At 52.4% G+C, this 18,364-nt stretch overlaps 1 protein-coding gene and 1 pseudogene across 1 annotated transcript; both read right to left on the bottom strand.

The window, feature by feature from the left end:
- The window catches only part of LOC127474814 (zinc finger protein 208-like), a 549,167-nt pseudogene that overhangs the window by 407,860 nt on the left and 122,943 nt on the right, over positions 1 to 18,364 (bottom strand).
- LOC127474922 (olfactory receptor 14J1-like) lies at positions 1,449 to 2,195 on the bottom strand. The gene has a single exon (XM_051796250.1). The coding sequence runs from the start codon at positions 2,161 to 2,163 to the stop codon at positions 1,465 to 1,467; it is 699 nt and encodes a 232-aa protein (XP_051652210.1). The 5' UTR covers positions 2,164 to 2,195; the 3' UTR covers positions 1,449 to 1,464.

The raw sequence follows: 18,364 nt of genomic DNA, 5'->3' as shown, positions 1-18,364 counted from the left end.
CCACCCCCTCCCAGCAGCATTTCTAGACCCTCCCTGATGTCTCTGCACCAGCTCTGGCTGTTGCCATGTGCACTTGGCCTTCTGAACTTGGATCCTGAGCCCCTGTGCCACAGGACATCCCTCCCAGAGCCCAGGCCCTTCTCCTGGGGGTCACTGCAGAGCTGAGCAGATCCAGGTCACCTCCCATTCCTCTGCCAACTCCCTGGGCCTGCTCTGGGCCCTGCAGGTCCTTGCCCTGCTCCCAAGGGCTGTGGGGGTGCTGAATGGTCAGGGCTTGGGGTTTAGAGCTCAGGGTGGGGATTAGGCAGAACATTGGGAGGTTTGTTGTTCTGCTGGCAGTGTCTGGTTCATGATTAGGGGAAGAGGGTTTTGGGCTGGGTTAGGATTAAAACTTGATTTTTCATACTGGTAATACAGGTTTGGGGTTGGGGTGGGCATTAGAGGACAAATAAGAGGACAAATAAGAGTCTGGAGTTCTGGGTTTGGGCTTTTTCTGGCTTGGAGTTAGGGCATTGGATTCCTCTCAATGGGAGGGGCAGCACTTTTGGGGAGTGTTGGGGCTTGAGGTTACAAAGTACATAAATGTCCATCAGGAGTGTTTGCACAGTCAGTGTTTCAGCACCCTCAGCATTCCCTGAACCTGGTTTTTACCTCATCAAAATCTTTCCTCTCTGTTGACCAAGCCCCTCTTTCCTTCCTCAGTTATCTTCTCCATTTTGTCCCAGTTCCCCCTAACCTCTTCAGAACTTTCATCAGGATGGGCTCAGCTTTGTGATGATGCTGTGCAACCTCATGGACTCAAGGAGCCACTGTGAAACTGCAGAATCTCATGGAATTACGGGGCCAAAACCATGGAATCAAGAGGCCCCATGGAGCCAAAAGAACCCAGAGACAGTGGGCAACCTCCTGAAATTAAGGGGCCACTGTGACACTGCAGAATCCACTGCATGGAATCAGGAGGCCATTGTGGCACTGCAGGGGCTCTTAGAAACAAAGAACAGGACAGGAAAGGAGAGGGTGGGAGTGCAAAGAGAGCAGCTCTGAACAGACCCAGTGCTGGTGCTCCCTGGCAGTGCTGGGACTCTTTTCCTCTCTACATCTGCAAATGTGGAAATGCCTTCCAGCTTCAGGGGAGGTCTTGAGGAAGAATCTGGAAAAAAGAATTTGTGTCCTTTCTTACACTCAGAGATTGTGATTCCTCATGCACAAACTATCACAGGGAGGATGTTTGACAAATACCTTGCTGCACAAACTTTTATTTTGTTTAAATGCACACAAAGCATGATTCCTGATTTGTATATTTTGTGGGTCAAAAAGAAAAAAGAGATAGACAGTGAATTCTGTATGGGATGACGAATAAAATTTCAGTGTTAATGACATCAACAGAAGTAAAAAAACCGGAAAATCCCCACCACCACCCCCCCCTATTAAAAGCTTTAGAAGGCAGGCTGGGCCCAAAATGAGTTATACAATGAGTGTTCTGCAGAAGAAAAGATGCAGTTTATTGCTTCTCAAAAAACATGTAGTCATCATTTTCCTCAGGGCATCCCTGAGCTCCTGGTTCCTGAGGCTGTAGATGAGGGGGTTCAGTGCTGGAGGCACCACCGAGTACAGAACTGACACCACCAGGTCAAGGGATGGGGAGGAGATGGAGGGGGGCTTCAGGTAGGCAAATGTGGCAGTGCTGATAAACAGGGAGACCACGGTCAAGTGAGGGAGGCACGTGGAAAAGGCTTTGTGCCGTCCCTGCTCAGAGGGGATCCTCAGCACAGCCCTGAAGATCTGCACATAGGAGAACACAATGAAAACAAAACAACTAAATGATAAACTGGCAGTAACCCCAATAAGCCCAAGTTCCCTGAGGTAGCCTGAGTGTGAGCAGGAGAGCTTGAGGATGTGTGGGATTTCACAGAAGAACTGGCCCAGGGCATTGCCCTGGCACAGGGGCAGGGAAAATGTACTGGCTGTGTGCAGCAGAGCATTGAGAAAGCCAGCAGTCCAGGCAGCTGCTGCCATGTGGGCACAAGCTCTGCTGCCCAGGAGGGTCCCGTAGTGCAGGGGTTTGCAGATGGCAACGTAGCGGTCATAGCACATGATGGTGAGGAGATAAAACTCTGCTAAGATGAAGAAGAAAAAGAAAAAGAGCTGTGCAGCACATCCCATGTAGGAGATGGTTGTGGTGTCCCAGAGGGAATTGTGCATGGCTTTGGGGACAGTGGTGCAGATGCAGCCCACGTCTGTGAGGGAGAGGTTGAGCAGGAAGAAGCCCATGGGGGTGTGCAGGTGGTGGTCACAGGCTACGGCGCTGAGGATGAGGCCGTTGGCCAGGAGGGCAGCCAGGGAGATGGCCAGGAAGAGCCAGAAGTGCAGGAGCTGCAGCTCCCGCCTGTCTGCGAATGCCAGGAGGAGGAACTGGGCCATGGAGCTGCTGTTGGACATTTGCTGCTTCTTAGCACAGGGTCTGTTCAAAAAAGGAAAGGACAGGGAACGGTTCAGACAGACCTCTGTGAAAAAGCAACTCCATTTCTAAAAGAAATCAATGTGTCAAATGTCACCAAATGCACTGCCAAGGAGTCAGTTTTGCTCTGTTCCAGGAGGAAATGTCAGATGTAAGAGACCTTGAATACAAAAGTTCCATCTCTACACCCATGACTCAGAAGAGCTGGGGCTGCAGAGCAGAAGCTTAGTCTGTAGTTAGAATAATTGTACCTGTGTTTTCTATTTTTACCATCACACCTCGGGAAGATTCTTTTCCACTGCAGGAATCCTCATTTCTATGGCCCAGCACACAGTGCCCAGCAGAGCTGCAGGGAAGGGCCCCCAGAGCTACCTGAACACCCCCTCCCCCAGGCCTTGGGGGCTCTTGCCCCCCACTCCCTGCCCAGGGCTCTGCTGCCTGGAGCTGTCCCTGCCAGCAGCTGCTTCCCTGGGCCCAGGGCCAGGCCCTGCCAGTGCTGCCAGAGCCCATCCCAGCCCTGGGGGCTCAGCTCTGCCCTGCAGAGCCCTCCCAGCAGCACAGGGCACTGCCCAGGGGCATCTCTGTCTGGGCAGGCTCTGATGGCAATGTTAGAGCAACACTGAGGAGGCTGGAAAAGTGACACTGGTGCTTTCTGTATGACAGTTTTGATATCTGACACTCTTGGGTTCAATCCTCTCTAATCTAACAGAGTTCAAGTTCAACTGATTCCTCCTATGCTCAGAGATTGATTTCTCTGTTGCAGTCAGCACCCAGACAACCCAGAGTATAACACTGAAAGAACTGGTTCATTCTCTTTAGGGTATCCCCTGTCTGTCTGTGCCTCTTGCAAATACCTTCTGGGAAATTTCCTGCTTTGATCTGGAGCTCTGACCAGCCCCCATCCCTGCAGCACACTGTGGAGATCAGAAGGACTCTGCCCTGCTCTGCCCTCCCAGGAGTTGTTCCTTCCTCACAGCCCTTCTCCCCCAGCCCCGTGGCAGCTCCTTGGCCAGGCTGAGAGCTGACCCTGGCAGGCAGCAGAGTCCCTGCCCCAGCACACAGAGCCCTGGGGGCAGGACCCTGCTCTGCCCCACAGCCCTGGGCACCCCTGGCTGCACCCCCACCTTCCCACCCCACAGCCAGCCCTGCCACAGGGAACCTTCTGGCCCTGGGCCTCTGATGGGGCAGCAGCAAGTCCTGCTCTGCAGCAGCTTCTCCTGCTGCACCCCAGCAAATCCAGCAGAGCCATCCTGACAGCTCCTGCCACTGCTGCCATTTGGCAGCTGGCAGAGGCACTTGCAGGAACTCACCTGCACTGCTCTGCAGCCACAGCCTGACCATGGCAAAGGGCTGGCAAGGTTCCTGCCCTGAGCAGCTCTGCCCTGTCCTCCCACCCCAGGATCCCTTGAACCTCCTGCTCCCTTCTCCTCTCTGCCCTTGCTGCCTGCAGTTCCTGCCCTGATCTGCCATGTGGCCACTTCCCCTGCAGTGCAGCAACTAGGAGAGTCCTGCTGAAAGATCCTGGAAGCTGTGGGATGTGGCAGCTTTAGGAGATGCCTCCAGGAAGGCAAGTTGAACTTTGCTACAGCCAGAGAATTCTTCTTTCAAATCCTGGGAATGTTTCTCCTGTAGTGAGAGCTCAGTCACCTCCCAGCCCAGGCTGCCTCTCGTCTCTGTCCCTTCTCTCCTGTGCCCTAGGTGCTGCAGGCAGTGCCCTCAGCCCTGCTGGGCTGTGCAGAGGAGCTGCTCACCAGCAGAGCTGTCTCTTTGAAGCTCTTCTTGCTTGCCAGGAGCTCCCTGTGTGCCAGGAACCTGGCCCAGCTCAGCAGCACAGCAACAGCCCCAGGCATTTCATGACCCTCTGGGGGTTTGATGTTGTTTACATGAGACTCAGTCCCTGAGAGGAAGTTCAAACAACTTCTCAAGAAGTCAAAGTGAGATTGAAACACTGAAGTTTCTTGTAGTGCTAATGAGTCTCACTGAGGGACACAACTGAGAAAGTGTCCCCAGATTCCAGTTAGAGCAGAAAAGTGCAGACAGTGATGACAAGGATGGACAAGCAAGGGAAAGGTGTCTCTGATGCTAAATAAACCTTGACTTGTTTTCTTAATCAAACGGGCCAAGCCCTGACCCCCAGCCCCTGAGAAGGCAGATGCTGTCCCTGCCTCATTCCTCAGGGCTCTTCCTGGGGCACTGGGATGTGGGATGTGCAATGCCAAGGGCAGGACCATGGGGTGGCACCTGCCAGGCTGCTGAGCAGGGACAAGGAGGCCATGAGGCCCCAGGGCTGCAAGGGCCACTCCCCTCATCCTGGCATCAGGGGCACAGACAGTAACCATGGCCAAAGGCCTGCAGAAGGTGGCTGTGTCAGGGCCTTTCAGCTTCTCCCCCTCCCTGTCTCCTCTCCAGCCCAGGCTGTCCTATGGTGTCCATGCCCTGCCCCTTTCCCTGCAGGCTGTCGTCATCCCCCCGGCTGCCCCACCTGGCTGGCACCTTCCTGCACTGACATCTCTGCGTCCTCCCTGGCTCTTCCTGCACACACAAAGCCTTGGGCTCATCCAGACTCCTCCTTTGTGACATATTGCACCACAACACTGACCTCAGAGGGAAATTTCTGACTTCTTGTCACCAGTCTAGGCCACCCCAGCTGCCCTTGGTGGCACTAGTTCTTTCTTAGGCTGTTTTCTGACAGGAAGAAAAGCTCCACCAGCTCTGACAACCCCCTTCCAGACCTCTCAGGCTACTCCTCTACTGTCCTCAATCTTCACACCCCTGACCCCTGAGTCCTCAGCCTCTATATACGGGTCATGTGCCTGAGGCCCCAAATTCCCTCCTGGGAGATCTCTGGGACCTCTCCAAGGTTTTAGAAGATGACAGTAGAGTGCTCTGATCCCAGGAAACACAGAGGGACACTTTTTTTCCAAGGGTTGTCTTGGCAGAATGAGGCACAATATCTTTAAACTTTCTGGGACAAGGGAGCTCTGAGCTCTGGGTACGGAGGGAGGACCAAGTGCCAACCACTGGAGTGGGAGCTACAAATCATCAGGGCTTGTGTTCTTTGGAGGGCCAGACACTGGTGAGAGTGGGGTGTGTGTGTGCACATGGAAGGACTTGAAGGGCACAATGAACTGTCTCAAAACACTGTCAAAGCAGGAAAATCCCGTAAGGCACCACAAGACATAAGCACTGGTGGCAAACAGGAAGCCCTTTAATTCCAAGGCCTAAAGGGAGGTGAAGGTCTGGAAGTAGCCCACAGGACAGAATTGCACAATTTCTTTCTCTCTCTCTCCCTCATATTTACTGTTAAATCAAAGCTGGACTGCTGACTTTGGCACATGGTCTCCTTTGCAGCTGAATTTGGGCAGAGGTGTCTGATATGGTTTGAAGCTGGCTCCCTGCCAAGTCTCCAAACCCTACCACAAGAAGTCCGTCCCGCCCCCCAAAACCTCAGGGAGAAGAGGGAGAAAAGACAACTAAGAAAAACCAGAACTGGAGAGAGACAGCTAAAGTGATATATATATATATATATATATATTTACACTTATGTACTGTTATATACAATTTGAAATATATATACAATTTCACAAGGGAAAGGGAAGGGAAAGGGAAGAAAACCAAAATAAAATACATATATCCCAATTAGTAGCCCAAGATCTAGTAACTAAAGAGTTAGCAAAGAAAAATCCCACCACTCTCCCTGGGACAACCGAGAGTCTCTCCGGAACGATCACCGGCAACCTCCGCCTCCCAAGGTCGACAAGGCCTTACCAGACCTCGCTCCCCAACACGGCAGACTCAACAGCAGGGAACCTGCACCTCCAAGCTGCTGGAAGGAAAGAGAACGAACACCTTTCCTCCTTTCTTCTTATAGTCTGACTTACGTAAAAATCATAGGGAATACTGGGTAAATCTGGACCCTTGGTTACAAACTGGTCACCAAGGAAGGCCTAGCCCAAACCACCACAGTGTCTCTTAATAATGGGAACCTGAGAGTATCCAAGAGGTTTTACAGTGTCGGAATGGCCACTGGATTCCATGAGGTTCCACAGAGTCACAGGGTCCATTTGGCTTCGTAAGGCTCTGCAGTGTGACAATGGACCCTTGATTCCATGAGTTTGCAAAATGTCTCAGGTCTCCTTTGGTTCTAGGAGGCCCCACATATCACAGTGGCCCCTTGGTTCCATGAGATTCCACAGTGTCCCAGGAATCCTTTGGTTCCATGAGCCCTGCAGTGTCACAGTGGCCCCTTGATTCCATGAGGTTCTGAAAAGTCTCAGGGTTCCTTTGGTTCCATGAGGCCCTGCAGTGTCACAGTGGCCTCTGAGTCCCCGAGGTTCCTCAGTGTCACAATGGCCCCTTGATTCTATGAGGGCCCAAAATGTCTCAGGGCTCCCTTGGTTCCATGAGGCCTTTCATGTCACAATGAATCCTTGGTTCCATGAGGTTCCACAGTGTCCCAGGATTCCTTTGATTTCATGAGGCCCTGAAGTGTCACAATGGCCCCTTGATTCCATGAGTTTCCACAGTGTCCCAGGGTTACTTTGGTTCCATGAGGTCTTGCAGTTATCACAATGGCCTCTTAATTCCATGAGTTTTTACATTGTCACAATGCTCCCTTGATTCCAGGAGATTCCACAGTGTCCTAGGGTTCCTTTGGCTCCAGAAGGCCCTACAGTGTCACAATGGCCCCTTTACTCCAGGAGGTTCCACAGTGTCCTTGCTGGAACACACAGGGCTGTAATGTTGTCAGCCCTGCAGAGCTGCCTCCAGCTCTGGGCTCCAGCACAGGAAGGACATGGACCTGTTGGAGTGAGTCCAGAGGGGAGCAGCAAGAGGATCAGAGGGATGGAGCAGCTCTGCTGTGAGGAAAGGCTGAAAGAATTGGGATTGTTCAGGCTGGAGAAGAGAAGGCTTTGGGGTGACCTAATTGTGGCCTTGCAGTGCCTGAAGGGAGCCAGCCAGAAAGATGGAGAGAGACTTTGGACAAGGGCCTGGAGTGACAGGACAAGGGGAATGGCTTCACACTGAGAAAGGGAGGGGTTAGATGGGATATTAGGAAGAATATCTGGACTGTGATGGTAGTGAGATCCTGGCACAGGTTGCTCAGAGAAGTTCTGGTTGCCCCATCCCTGGAAGTGTTCACAACCAGGTTGGATAGGGCTCAGAGCTCTGAGTCTAGTGGAAGGTGTCCCTGCTCATGGCAGGGGGTTGGACTGAGATGCTCTTTAAGGTCCCTTCCCACCCAAACCATTCCATGATTCTGTGACTGGTGGGGGATGTGGTGGTCGGAGCCGACGGGCACAGAGACCCCAAAATGGTGGAGTTTTCCATTCTGGGTGGAGGAAGGAGGGGGCAGCAGAACTGACACCCTGGACTGCTGGTGGTCAGACTTTGTCCTGTTTGGGAGACTGACTGATCTGGGTGTGAGTGTGGATGTGCTGGAGGGCAGGAAGGCTCTGCAGAGGGATCTGGACAGGATGGATCAATAAGGCCAAGTGTCAGGGCCTGCCCTTGGGTCCCAACAACCCCCTGGAACGCTCCAGGCTGGGGGCAGAGGGGCTGGAGAGCTGCTCAGCAGGAAGGGACTTGGGGGTGCTGCTTGACAGTGGCTGGATATGAGGTAGAGTGTGCCCAGGGGGGCAAGAAGGCCAAGGGCATGGTGGCCTTTGTGGAGAAGAGTGTGGCCAGCAGGAGCAGAGAACTGATTGCCCCTCTGTGCTGGGCACTGGGGAGGCCCCACCTGGAGTGCTGTGTCCAGTTCTGGGCCCTCAGTGCCAAAAGGCCCTTGAGGGGCTGGAGCATGTCCAGAGAAGGGAACGGAGCTGGGGAAGGCTCTGGAAAACATGTCTGCTGAGGGACGGCTGAGGGAACTGGGCTGGTTGAGTCTGGAGAAGGGGAGGCTCAGGGGGGACCTCATTGCTCTCTGCAATGACCTGAAAGGAGGTTTTAGTGGGGTGGGGGTTGGTCTCTTCTGCAAAGCCTTTAGTGAGAGGAAGAGAGGAAATGGCCTTAAATTGCATCAGGCAAGGTTCATATTAGACATTCAAAAACCCTTTTTCCACTGGGAGAGTGCTCAGGCATTGGAACAAGTAGCCCAGGGAGGTGGTGGAGTCTCTGGAAACATTCAGGTGGCATCTGGATGTAGCGCTTTGGGATGGGGTTTAGGGGTGATTCTGGTGGTGCTGGGTTGACAGTTGGACTAGAAGGTCTGGAAGGTCTCTTCCAACCTTGATGATTCTGTGATTCTCTGACCTGTCATCCCTGTTTGCAGGTTTGTGCTCTAACAAGACCCTGGGGAGGTTTTCTCTGTTGGGTCCACAGAGATTGTGTTGTGTGAGATTTTTTCTTCTACGATCAAAACAAGGAGTAATTAATGCTAAATCCAGCAGGTGGCTTTCAAGTACTAACTTGGTCCAGTTTGTCCAACTGTGTCCAAACAGGTGAGGAAAATCTGGAACTTTAGAAGGGTTAGTTTTTTACCTCATTAGCAGGATATCCAGGGGTGCACCAAGTGCCTTCCAGTGAGGAGCACAAGAGACCAGTAGACAGTGACAATCTTGTTCTAATGTTAATGTCACTGGAGCACAGAGTGAGATCACTTCTGAGTTATGTTTCTTTAATCAGTGATTGGGAATAAAGAGAAAAAGCCATCTGCTGCATTTAGCAATAATTACTCCTTGTTTTGATCTTAGGGAAAAAGGCTCACACAACACAATCTCTGAATGCTCCTTTGAACTTACCCACAGTGTGTTCACAAATACACAGAGCAAGGATTTTAGCTTTTGCTGCTACCCTCAGTTCCAGCATACAAAGAAATGTCTCTGTGCAATAACAGCAATTGCCTTACCATGTTACTGAACTACATTCAGTTTATCTGGTCTCAAACAAATACTCCATATTTTCTCCTTGTTTTATTTTCAAGGGCATGGGTATGGGTATTTAGGTGACTGCCTTCACTGGTATAGGATAGAAACTGTTCACATGGCTATAAATGAATATTATTCTCTTGACAAAACAGCTTTTCCAAAGCCTCTGACAAAAAGAAAGGGAAAAACAACCCAGAAAGAAAAAGAGAGCCACAGGCACATTGCCTGTCACCCACGAAAAAAGGTCTCCTCCCTAAAGATAATTCAGGCACACCCTTCAATCTGGATCTCTCACTATCACCCCAAGCTCTTTTTTGGTGGAAGTTTCTTTAGGGAAGCTGAAGTGCATCACTGTCTCAGACAGCCAAGGATAAGATGAGTGAAGGAATTCAGTTGCTCTCTTTAATTAATACAGGATTATTTCCCTTTCATTTGGTGAAGCTAATAATATGACTGGTGGAATGTCAGTAACAATTAAATCATAAACTAGTGCAGCACCAAAGGGAAAACTTACTTTAGTTATGGAGTACTGCCAGCAGAAATCTTGAAAATCTTATATATAATATAAGTATATATATATATAATATATATAAAAAATATATATAGTATAATCTTATATTTACACTGATAAAATACCACATGTACTTCATGGGATACTGCAAGCTTTCTACAATCCTTGTGGATGTCTTTACAGAGCAAGAGTGAACATTTTGAGATTATACCTTAATAAATGAGTTGCAGTTCTATTGTTTCTTGAATGTTAAGCACCACATCCTAAACACAGGAACACGTTCAAGGTCCATGTCTTATTTTAGACCTTTTCAGCATCTGTGATATTGTGATAATCACACTTAAAACATTCCTCTAGAAAGAGTAAATTAGCCCTTTTCACTAGAAGGATTCTTATGATCAAAAACAAATCCGAAAGAGAACAAAGTCAGACTTCTTTGTTTGTTTGTTGGTTGGTTGGTTTTATTTCAGCAATGCAATAAATTGCTGTCCCTAACTGGGATGGCTTTTCTACCCAAGAATTAAAAAGAAAACTCCAAAGTTCACTTTATTCTGCACTTATATTACCTTTGGGGTTTTTGGGTTTTTTGGAGGTCTCACCTATGTAAAAAAACCTTCCTTAAAATCCATTGATGCTTTCTGTAAGAACCAAAACATTCCAGCTGACATAGCATTCTATCACTAATACTGCAGGGAAATGTAATATCCCACTAAAGCAGAAGGGAAAGAAGACAACTGAGCATCAGCAGCTATTCCTAAGCAAGATTAGGGGTTTAGCTCCATCTAACTGAGGGATGAGATGTGCCCCTCAGTGGGTCTCTTCCCACTCCCCCACCAGCCCTTCTACCCAACTGCAAGCTCAAAGTTCTAAAAAGAGAAGAAGAAGCTGGAGCGTCAATATTTCCCCAGTGCAAACCCCAATAATCTTTGCTGGGAGCTGACAGGAACTGCTGTTCCACTGCCCTGGGATATCCTGGCTTGAGGCGAGAGCGCAGCCCCGCCCAGAGCCCCCAGCCCCTCTGAGAGCTTTTGTAGGGTCTGTTTGTCCATGTCCCTGTGGCAGAGGCTGCCCCGACACCTGCCCTGGAGCTGGTCCAGCTGCTGGACCAAACAAGGCATTGTCCAGCCTGCCTTCCCCCAGCCCCGACCGCCCCAGCCCATCTTCCATCTCTCTGCTTCCTTTTCCTGCCCCTGCTCCCCCTCCGCTCCCTTCCCTCTGGCATTTTTATTAGGAATGTTCTTGCTGTTCTCACTGTCCGAGCATGAGCTGATCCCCAGGGGAGCCTGTGGAATGTAACCCCTCAAGCACTAAATTCCTTCCCCTGTTCCAAAGACACGGGTTTGTTGTTGCTGCCCCTCCCACCGAGCACCAGCTCCATCTCCTGCTCCTGCCCAGCGGCTTTGCAGAAATCCAGGGTTGGGTGTGGATTGGAGGCTGTGGCGAGGGACAGGATAAAGTTGCTTGGCTTCCACCCTTGGTGTCTCAGTGTTTGTGATCTGGGAAATTCTCAGGAACCTGGAACAATGGCAGATTATCTGTTGTGGCAGGATATGTACCTGGGAATTGTTTTGATCTGAGTATAAATCTTCCTTGAAAGTACAACTGATAGAAAAAAATGTAAAAAAAAAAGGGAAATGGAAATAATAAGAAAAAACAAAAATAAAAAAGAGGGAAAAAAGAGAAAAAAAGAGAAAAAAAAGGAAAGAAAAAAAGGAAAAATGAGAAAAAAAAAAGAGAAAAAAGAAAAAAGAAAAAAGAGAAAAAAGAAAAGAGAGAAAAAAGGGAAGAAAAGAAAAAAGAAAGAAAAAAGAAAGAAAAGAAAGAAAGAAAAAAGAGAAAATAAAAGAAGACAGAAAAACTAAAAACCAAAACGCCCGATCCTCCCCCGCCGCAGGGACTACAACTCCCACAATGCCCCGCGCAGGCGGGGGGCGGGCAGGGGCCGTGGCCGCGCGCTGATTGGCTGCGGGGCGGGTCTGTAAAGGCGGAGGGCGCGCGGAGCGAGCGCCATTTTGGCCTCGTGGTCGGGAGTGAGGAGGACTCGCCTGCGGCCGCTGCACTTCGTGGGTGAGTTGGCGGGGGGGGCGGCGAGAGCGGGGTCTGGGGATCCCCTCGGGGGCTGCGGGGAGCGCGGCTGGGGGTGGAAAGCCTGGAGGGCTCGAGAGGGTTTAGCGGGGGGGTTCGGGGGTTCCCGGGGGACGTTTTGAGGGGTCCCTGAAAGGACTCGGGGGGGAGGTTGAAGGTCCCTGAAGGGTTTTGGGGGGTCTGATGTGGGTTTTGTTTTCTGAGAAGATTTGAGGTGTCCCAGGTGGGCTTTGGGGGTCTCTTGGGAGGTTTTGGGTTCCTGGGAGGCTTTGCGGGGACCTTCGAGGCAGTTTTGGGGTCTCTAGGGGGGTTTAAGATGTCCCAGACGGTTTGGAGGGCCCTTGGGGGGGATTGAGGGTTCCTGAATGGGCTTGGGGAGTGTCAGGTGGGTTTTGTGGGTCACTGAGAGGGTTTAGAGGATGCTGGGGAGGGATGAGGGGTCCTTGAGGAGGTTTCGATGGGTCCAGGGGGGAATTTCAGGGGTTTTGAGGGGATTTTGGGGCGTCCCCTAAAGCCCAGCAGTGGGTTTCAAGGGATCCTCCAGCCCCCAGAGGAGGGGTCCTATGGATGCCCCCAAAAATCCGGGGTGGGAGATGTACCACATCCACGTAAGGGGATCCCAGTGCCCCCAGTATATCCCAGTGACCTCCCAGTGACCCTCAGTACGGCCCAGTAACCCCCTCAGTGACCAGCCAGTGTGTCCCAGTGACCTCCCACTGCCCCCCAGTATGGCCCAGTGATCCTGCAGTGAGCACCCAGTAACCCCCAGTATGGCCCAGTAACCTGCCAGTGTCCCCCCGTGTGTCCTGGTATCCCCAGGTAACTCCCCAGTGCCCCCCAGTGTGCCCCAGTTCCCCCCCAGTCCCTCCCAGTGCCCTCTCAGAGGGCCCCTGAAAGCCTGGTGAGGGGGGGCACGGAGAAGGGGAAACCTGGACAGTGGGGACCCCTGGGATCCCCTAGGACAACAAAGTGGAGAACCTGGAGAGGGGGAATTTCTGGGAATGCAGTATCCCGAAGACTAGAATCAGAGGAGAAGGGAGCCTTGGGACCCCCAACACTCCCAGCATCTTCTAGGTAGAACCCCCAGCATCCCAGACAAGAGAGACTCTCTGAACCATAAAGGGGGGAAACCAGAGAAGGGGAAATCTTAGGAGAATTTTTTGGGCTCATCTTCATATTTTAGAGTATTTTTTAGGTGAATCTCAACTTTTTTCAGTTTGGGGGGGCAGGAGTCTTCTCACTATTTCTTATAGACTTTTGCCTGAATCTCGATGATTTGGGGTTTTCTGGGCTGAGTCTTGGTGGTTTGGAGGTTTTTATGGACACAGGATGCCCGGTGAGTTCTAGAGATGGACTTGGGCAGGAGGAACCCCCAAGCCAACGTGCTCAGCCCTTGTTTTCCCCCCATCAGGATTTGTCCTTCCCAAAGCTTGGGCGGATGGAGGAGGAGGCTGGGAGGAAGAGGAAGATGCCTTGGGCCCCCCAGGCAGGTGAGGAGGAAGTCAGTGTCCCTTTGGGCGGGTGTTGTGCTGGCTCTGTCAGCCCAGCATGGCCCCGGCTGCAGGACAACCCCGCTGGCGCCGCCGTCCTGCCGGGGCCGGAGTTGGGGGGATGTCCTTGGCCTTCCCTGTGGGCCGGAGGCAAATCCCCTGCCTGTCCTTCTTGCTTCCTGCCCCAGGCCCCGAGCTGAGGACGGAGAGCGCGGAGGACAAATCCCCCCGTGAGACCCTGGTGGGAGAGGCCGTTTTGAAGGGCTCCCCGGCGCAGGAAGGCAGCGGGGAGGAAAAGGGCCAGAGATCCCCCCGCAGGAGGGGCTCCAAAGCCATCCCAGGGTGCTCTGAGGAGGAAAGAGCCAGCCTGTGCCGGGAAGGCAGACAGAGCTTCAGCGGGACCTCTGACCTGGTGGTCCCAAGGCAACCTCCCACTAGAAAGAAGCCCTTCAGGTGCTTGGAATGTGGGAAGAGTTTCAGGAACAGTTCCCACCTGATCCGACACCAGCAGATCCACACAGGGGAACAGCCCTACATGTGTAGGGAATGTGGGAAGAGCTTCAGGGACAGCTCCACCCTCCACACCCACCAGCGCATCCACACTGGGGAACGGCCCTACAAGTGCTTGGAATGTGGGAAGAGGTTTCAGCACAGCTCAACTCTCCTCAGGCATGAGCGGACGCACACGGATGAGAGGCCCTTCCGCTGCACCGACTGCGGGAAGGGCTTCAACCGGAACTCCACCCTCATCAGGCACCGGCGCATCCACACAGGAGAGAGGCCCTACAAGTGTGGGGAGTGTGGGAAGAGCTTCACCCAGAGTGGACACTTGACCTCACACCAATGGACCCACGAGTAAAGGAAGCCCCACCAGTGCCCCAACTGCGGGAAGAGCTTTGGCCGCTACTTCCACCCCAAATGAACCCCCTGATGGTTGAGGCAACCCCTGGAGTCCAGTGACTGTCAGTCCATCCCTTTTGACCAGAAAGGGCCAGTCCCCTTTCCCAGGGGCAGGTTCTTCCAACAGAACCCTTCCTGGGGATGTGTGGAGATTCCTGCCTTGGCTGGGGACCCACTAAGGTCACTCCTTGAGTCTGAGAGCAGAGATCTCCCCACCAGTGTTGGTCTGGGGGAGTTCCATCCATCTCTAATTAATAATCATTGCTTTTGTGCCAGCTTGAGTAGAATTGCTTCAACAATTGCTTTAGTGTAGAGCACTATCCTATCTTGTCCTGTACTCCTTGTAGTTTTAGTGTTTCTGTTGTGCAGTAAATAATTCTGATGAAGATGTTTTGTGTGATCATTTGTAACTCTAAATAAATTCATTTCTATCAATAGATCTGATTTACCATCCTTTAACCTGGAGTACAAAATTGATTCAGTCACACCTCTGTAATTCCTTTAAACTGAAACTGTTGGCATAATCCAAGGCTGAGATTGGATCCAGCACCCCACAGGAAGTTGGGAGCACAGGGGGGCCACCCCCCTTTCCCAACCCCTCTGTGCCCAAAGATCCCCATTAGACCATCCGACCCACCAGACCACCCCCCCTTTTCCACCCTTCTCCCTGTTCCTTCCATATTCCCATTGTCCCCTCAATCCCCCATTTCCCCCCTGAACAGTTTTGGGGTCCCAACCCCCACTGTTTACCCTCTCTCCTGTGGGCACTGAAGGAGAAAATGAGGCTGCACACACAGAGTTCCATTTCAGGACTTGTCCACCCATCTTTCCGGCATCCCCCTTTCATTGGGGTTCCTTTGGAAACAGCGCCTGGGCTTTGTCTTTTAGTCCACTGGAATTCCCACCATGACCCCAAAGCAATGCCCTGATCCCACACATTCCCCTCCCCTCATGTACTGTCTGTGTTCAGCCACCAGAGAAAAACACAGGCTGCCATGCAGAGCGTTCCAAGTGGTTTCCACTTTGGCAAACAGCACTCTCTGGATGGAAAACACCAGTCAAGGCCGAAACACTCCTTGTTGATCCACATTAACTGAGAACAGCAACTCCTGCCTTAACTTATTCCCATAAAAATTCTCAGGGTTCTTTTGATTCCAGGAGGCCCTACATGTCACAATGGCCCCTTGATTCCATGAGCCTCCCCAGTCTCCAAAGGTTCCTTTAGTTCCATGAGGCCCTGCAGTCCCAAAATGCCCTTTGGATTCTCAGAGATTTCCCATTGTCCCAGGGTCCCTTGTGCTTCAGAAGGAGCTCCAGTGGGACAGTGGCCCCTTGGTTCCGTGAGCTCTGCAGTGTTCCAGGAATCCTTGGGTTCCAGCAGAGCCTGCAGTTTCACAAGGAGCACTTGAATGCAGGAGGTTCTGCAGGGTCCCAATGGCCCCTGGATTCTGGGAGGTTCAGAAATATCTCCGGGCTCCCTTGGTTCCAGGAGGACACGCATGTCAGCAGGAACCCTTGGTTCCAGGAGATTCAACAGTGTCCCAGAATTCCTTTGATTTCATGAGACCCTGGATTGTCCCAATGGACTCCTGATTCCATCAGCCCCCTCAATGTCCCAATGGTCCCTTGGTTCCATGAGTTTCTGCAGTCTCCCAGGGTTCCTTTTGTTCCATGGGGACTTGCAGTGTCACAATGGGCCCTGAATTCCAGGAGTTTTTTCCAGGGTGACAGTGCTCCCTTGATTCCATGAGATTCCACAGTGTCCCAGGGTTCCTTTGGCTCCAGAAGGCCCTACAGTATCACAATGACCCCTTTACTCCAGGAGGTTCCACAGTGTCCTTACTGGAACACACAGGGCTGTAATGTTGTCACCCCTGCAGAGCTGCCTCCAGCTCTGGGCTCCAGCACAGGAAGGACATGGATCTGTTGGAGCGAGTCCAGAGGGGTGCAGCAAGAGGATCAGAGGGCTGGAGCAACTCTGCTGTGAGGAAAGGCTGAGAGAATTTGGATTGTTGAGGCTGGAGAAGAGAAGGCTTTGGGGTGACCTAATTGTGGCCTTGCAATGCCTGATGGGAGCCAACAAGAAAGATGGAGAGAGACTTTGGACAAGGGCCTGGAGTGACAGGACAAGGGGCAGTGGCTTCACACGGAGAAAGGGAAGGGTTGGAGGAGATAGTAGGAAGGAATTCTTTCCTCTGAGGGTGTTGAGATGCTCTTGAAGGCCCCTGCCAAGCCAAAGCATTCCATGATTGTGGGACTGGTGGGTGAGGTGGTGGTCGAAGCCATCTGGGGCACAGGGACCCAAAATGAGGGAGTTTTCCATTGTAAGGGAATGAAGGAGAGGGCAGCAGAACTGACCCCTTGGACACCTGGCAGGCAGGCTTTGGCTGGAAGCTGGTGATGGGGAGCTGAGTGAAGCCCCCACAATGCAGGAGGAAATGGTCAGTGACCTGCTCTGCCAATGAGACCCCCCCAAGTGCCTGGGCCCACATGGGATGCAGCCAAGAGTCCTGAGGGAGCTGGAGAAAGAGCTGGCCAAGCCACTCTCACTCATTCCCCAGCAGTGCTGCACAACTGCACAACTCCTAGCTGACTGGCAACAAGCAAAGGGGATGCCCATCCCCAGGAAGGGCCAAAAGGAGCATCTGGGCAACTCCTGGCCTGTCCCATTGGCCTCAGGACCGGGGAAGTCCATGCAGCAGATCCTCCTCAGTGCCATCCCATGGCAGGGGCAGGACAACCAGGGGATCAGGCCCAGCCAGTGTGGGGTTGGCAAAGGCAGGTCCTGCCTGACCAACCTCATCTCCTTCTCTGACAAAGGACCCGCTCAGCAGCTGAGGGAAAGGCTGGGGATGTGTCTCTCTGGAATTCCAGAAAGCCTTTGGCACCATCTCCCCCAGCATCTCCTGCACAAACTGGCTGCTCATGGCTTGCCCAGGGAACTGTTTGCTGGGTGACAAAGTGTCTGATGGCCCAGGGAGTGGTGGGGAATGGAAGGAAATCCAGGTGGGACTGGTCACTAGTGGGGTTCCCAAGGGCTCAGGGTTGGGGCTGCTCCTGTTTAACATCGTTCTGGGTGACCTGGGCCAGGGGATCGAGTGCCCCCTCAGGAAAGTCATGGACAACACCATGTTGGGTGTGAGTGTGGATGTGCTGGAGGGCAGGAAGGCTCTGCAGAGGGATCTGGACAGGTTGGATCAATAAGGCCAAGTGTCAGGGCCTGCCCTTGGGTCCCAACAACCCCCTGGAACGCTCCAGGCTGGGGGCAGAGGGGCTGGAGAGCTGCTCAGCAGGAAGGGACTTGGGGGTGCTGCTTGACAGCGGCTGGATATGAGGCAGAGTGTGCCCAGGGGGGCAAGAAGGCCAAGGGCATCGTGGCCTTTGTGGAGAAGAGTGTGGCCAACAGGAGCAGAGAACTGATTGCCCCTCTGTGCTGGGCACTGGGGAGGCCCCACCTGGAGTGCTGTGTCCAGTTCTGACCCCTCAGTGCCAAAAGGCCCTTGAGGGGCTGGAGCGTGTCCAGAGAAGGGAACGGAGCTGGGGAAGGCTCTGGAAAACATGTCTGCTGAGGGACGGCTGAGGGAACTGGGCTGGTTGAGTCTGGAGAAGGGGAGGCTCAGGGGGACCTCATTGCTCTCTGCAATGACCTGAAAGGAGATTTTAGTGGGTGTGGGGATCGGTCTCTTCTGCAAAGCTTTTAGTGACAGGAAGAGAGGAAACAGCCTTAAGGTGCATCAGGTGAGGCTTAGATTAGATATTCAAAAACCCTTTTTCCACTAAGAGAGTGTTCAGGCATTGGAACAAGTAGCCCAGGGAGGTGGTGGAGTCTCTGGAAGTGTTCAGGTGTGTGGTGGGTTGACTTTGGCTGGACACCAGGTGCCCTCCCAGCTGCTCTATCACTCCCCTTCTCAGTAGGACATGGGAGAGAATAAGGTGGGAAAAAAAACAACTGGTGGGTTGGGATAAGACAGTTTATTTAAAGCAAAAGTTAACAGGGTTTGTTCTCTGCTTCCCATGAGCAGCCATGGTCGGCCACTCCCCAGGAGCAGGGCTT

Source organism: Manacus candei, unplaced genomic scaffold, assembly GCF_025592945.1.
Source record: "Manacus candei isolate 608988 ecotype Guabito, Panama unplaced genomic scaffold, ASM2559294v1 h1tg000045l, whole genome shotgun sequence".
NCBI lineage: Eukaryota > Metazoa > Chordata > Aves > Passeriformes > Pipridae > Manacus > Manacus candei.
The sequence above is the reverse complement of the archived record's forward strand: the minus strand, read 5'-3'. Positions and strand labels throughout refer to the sequence as shown.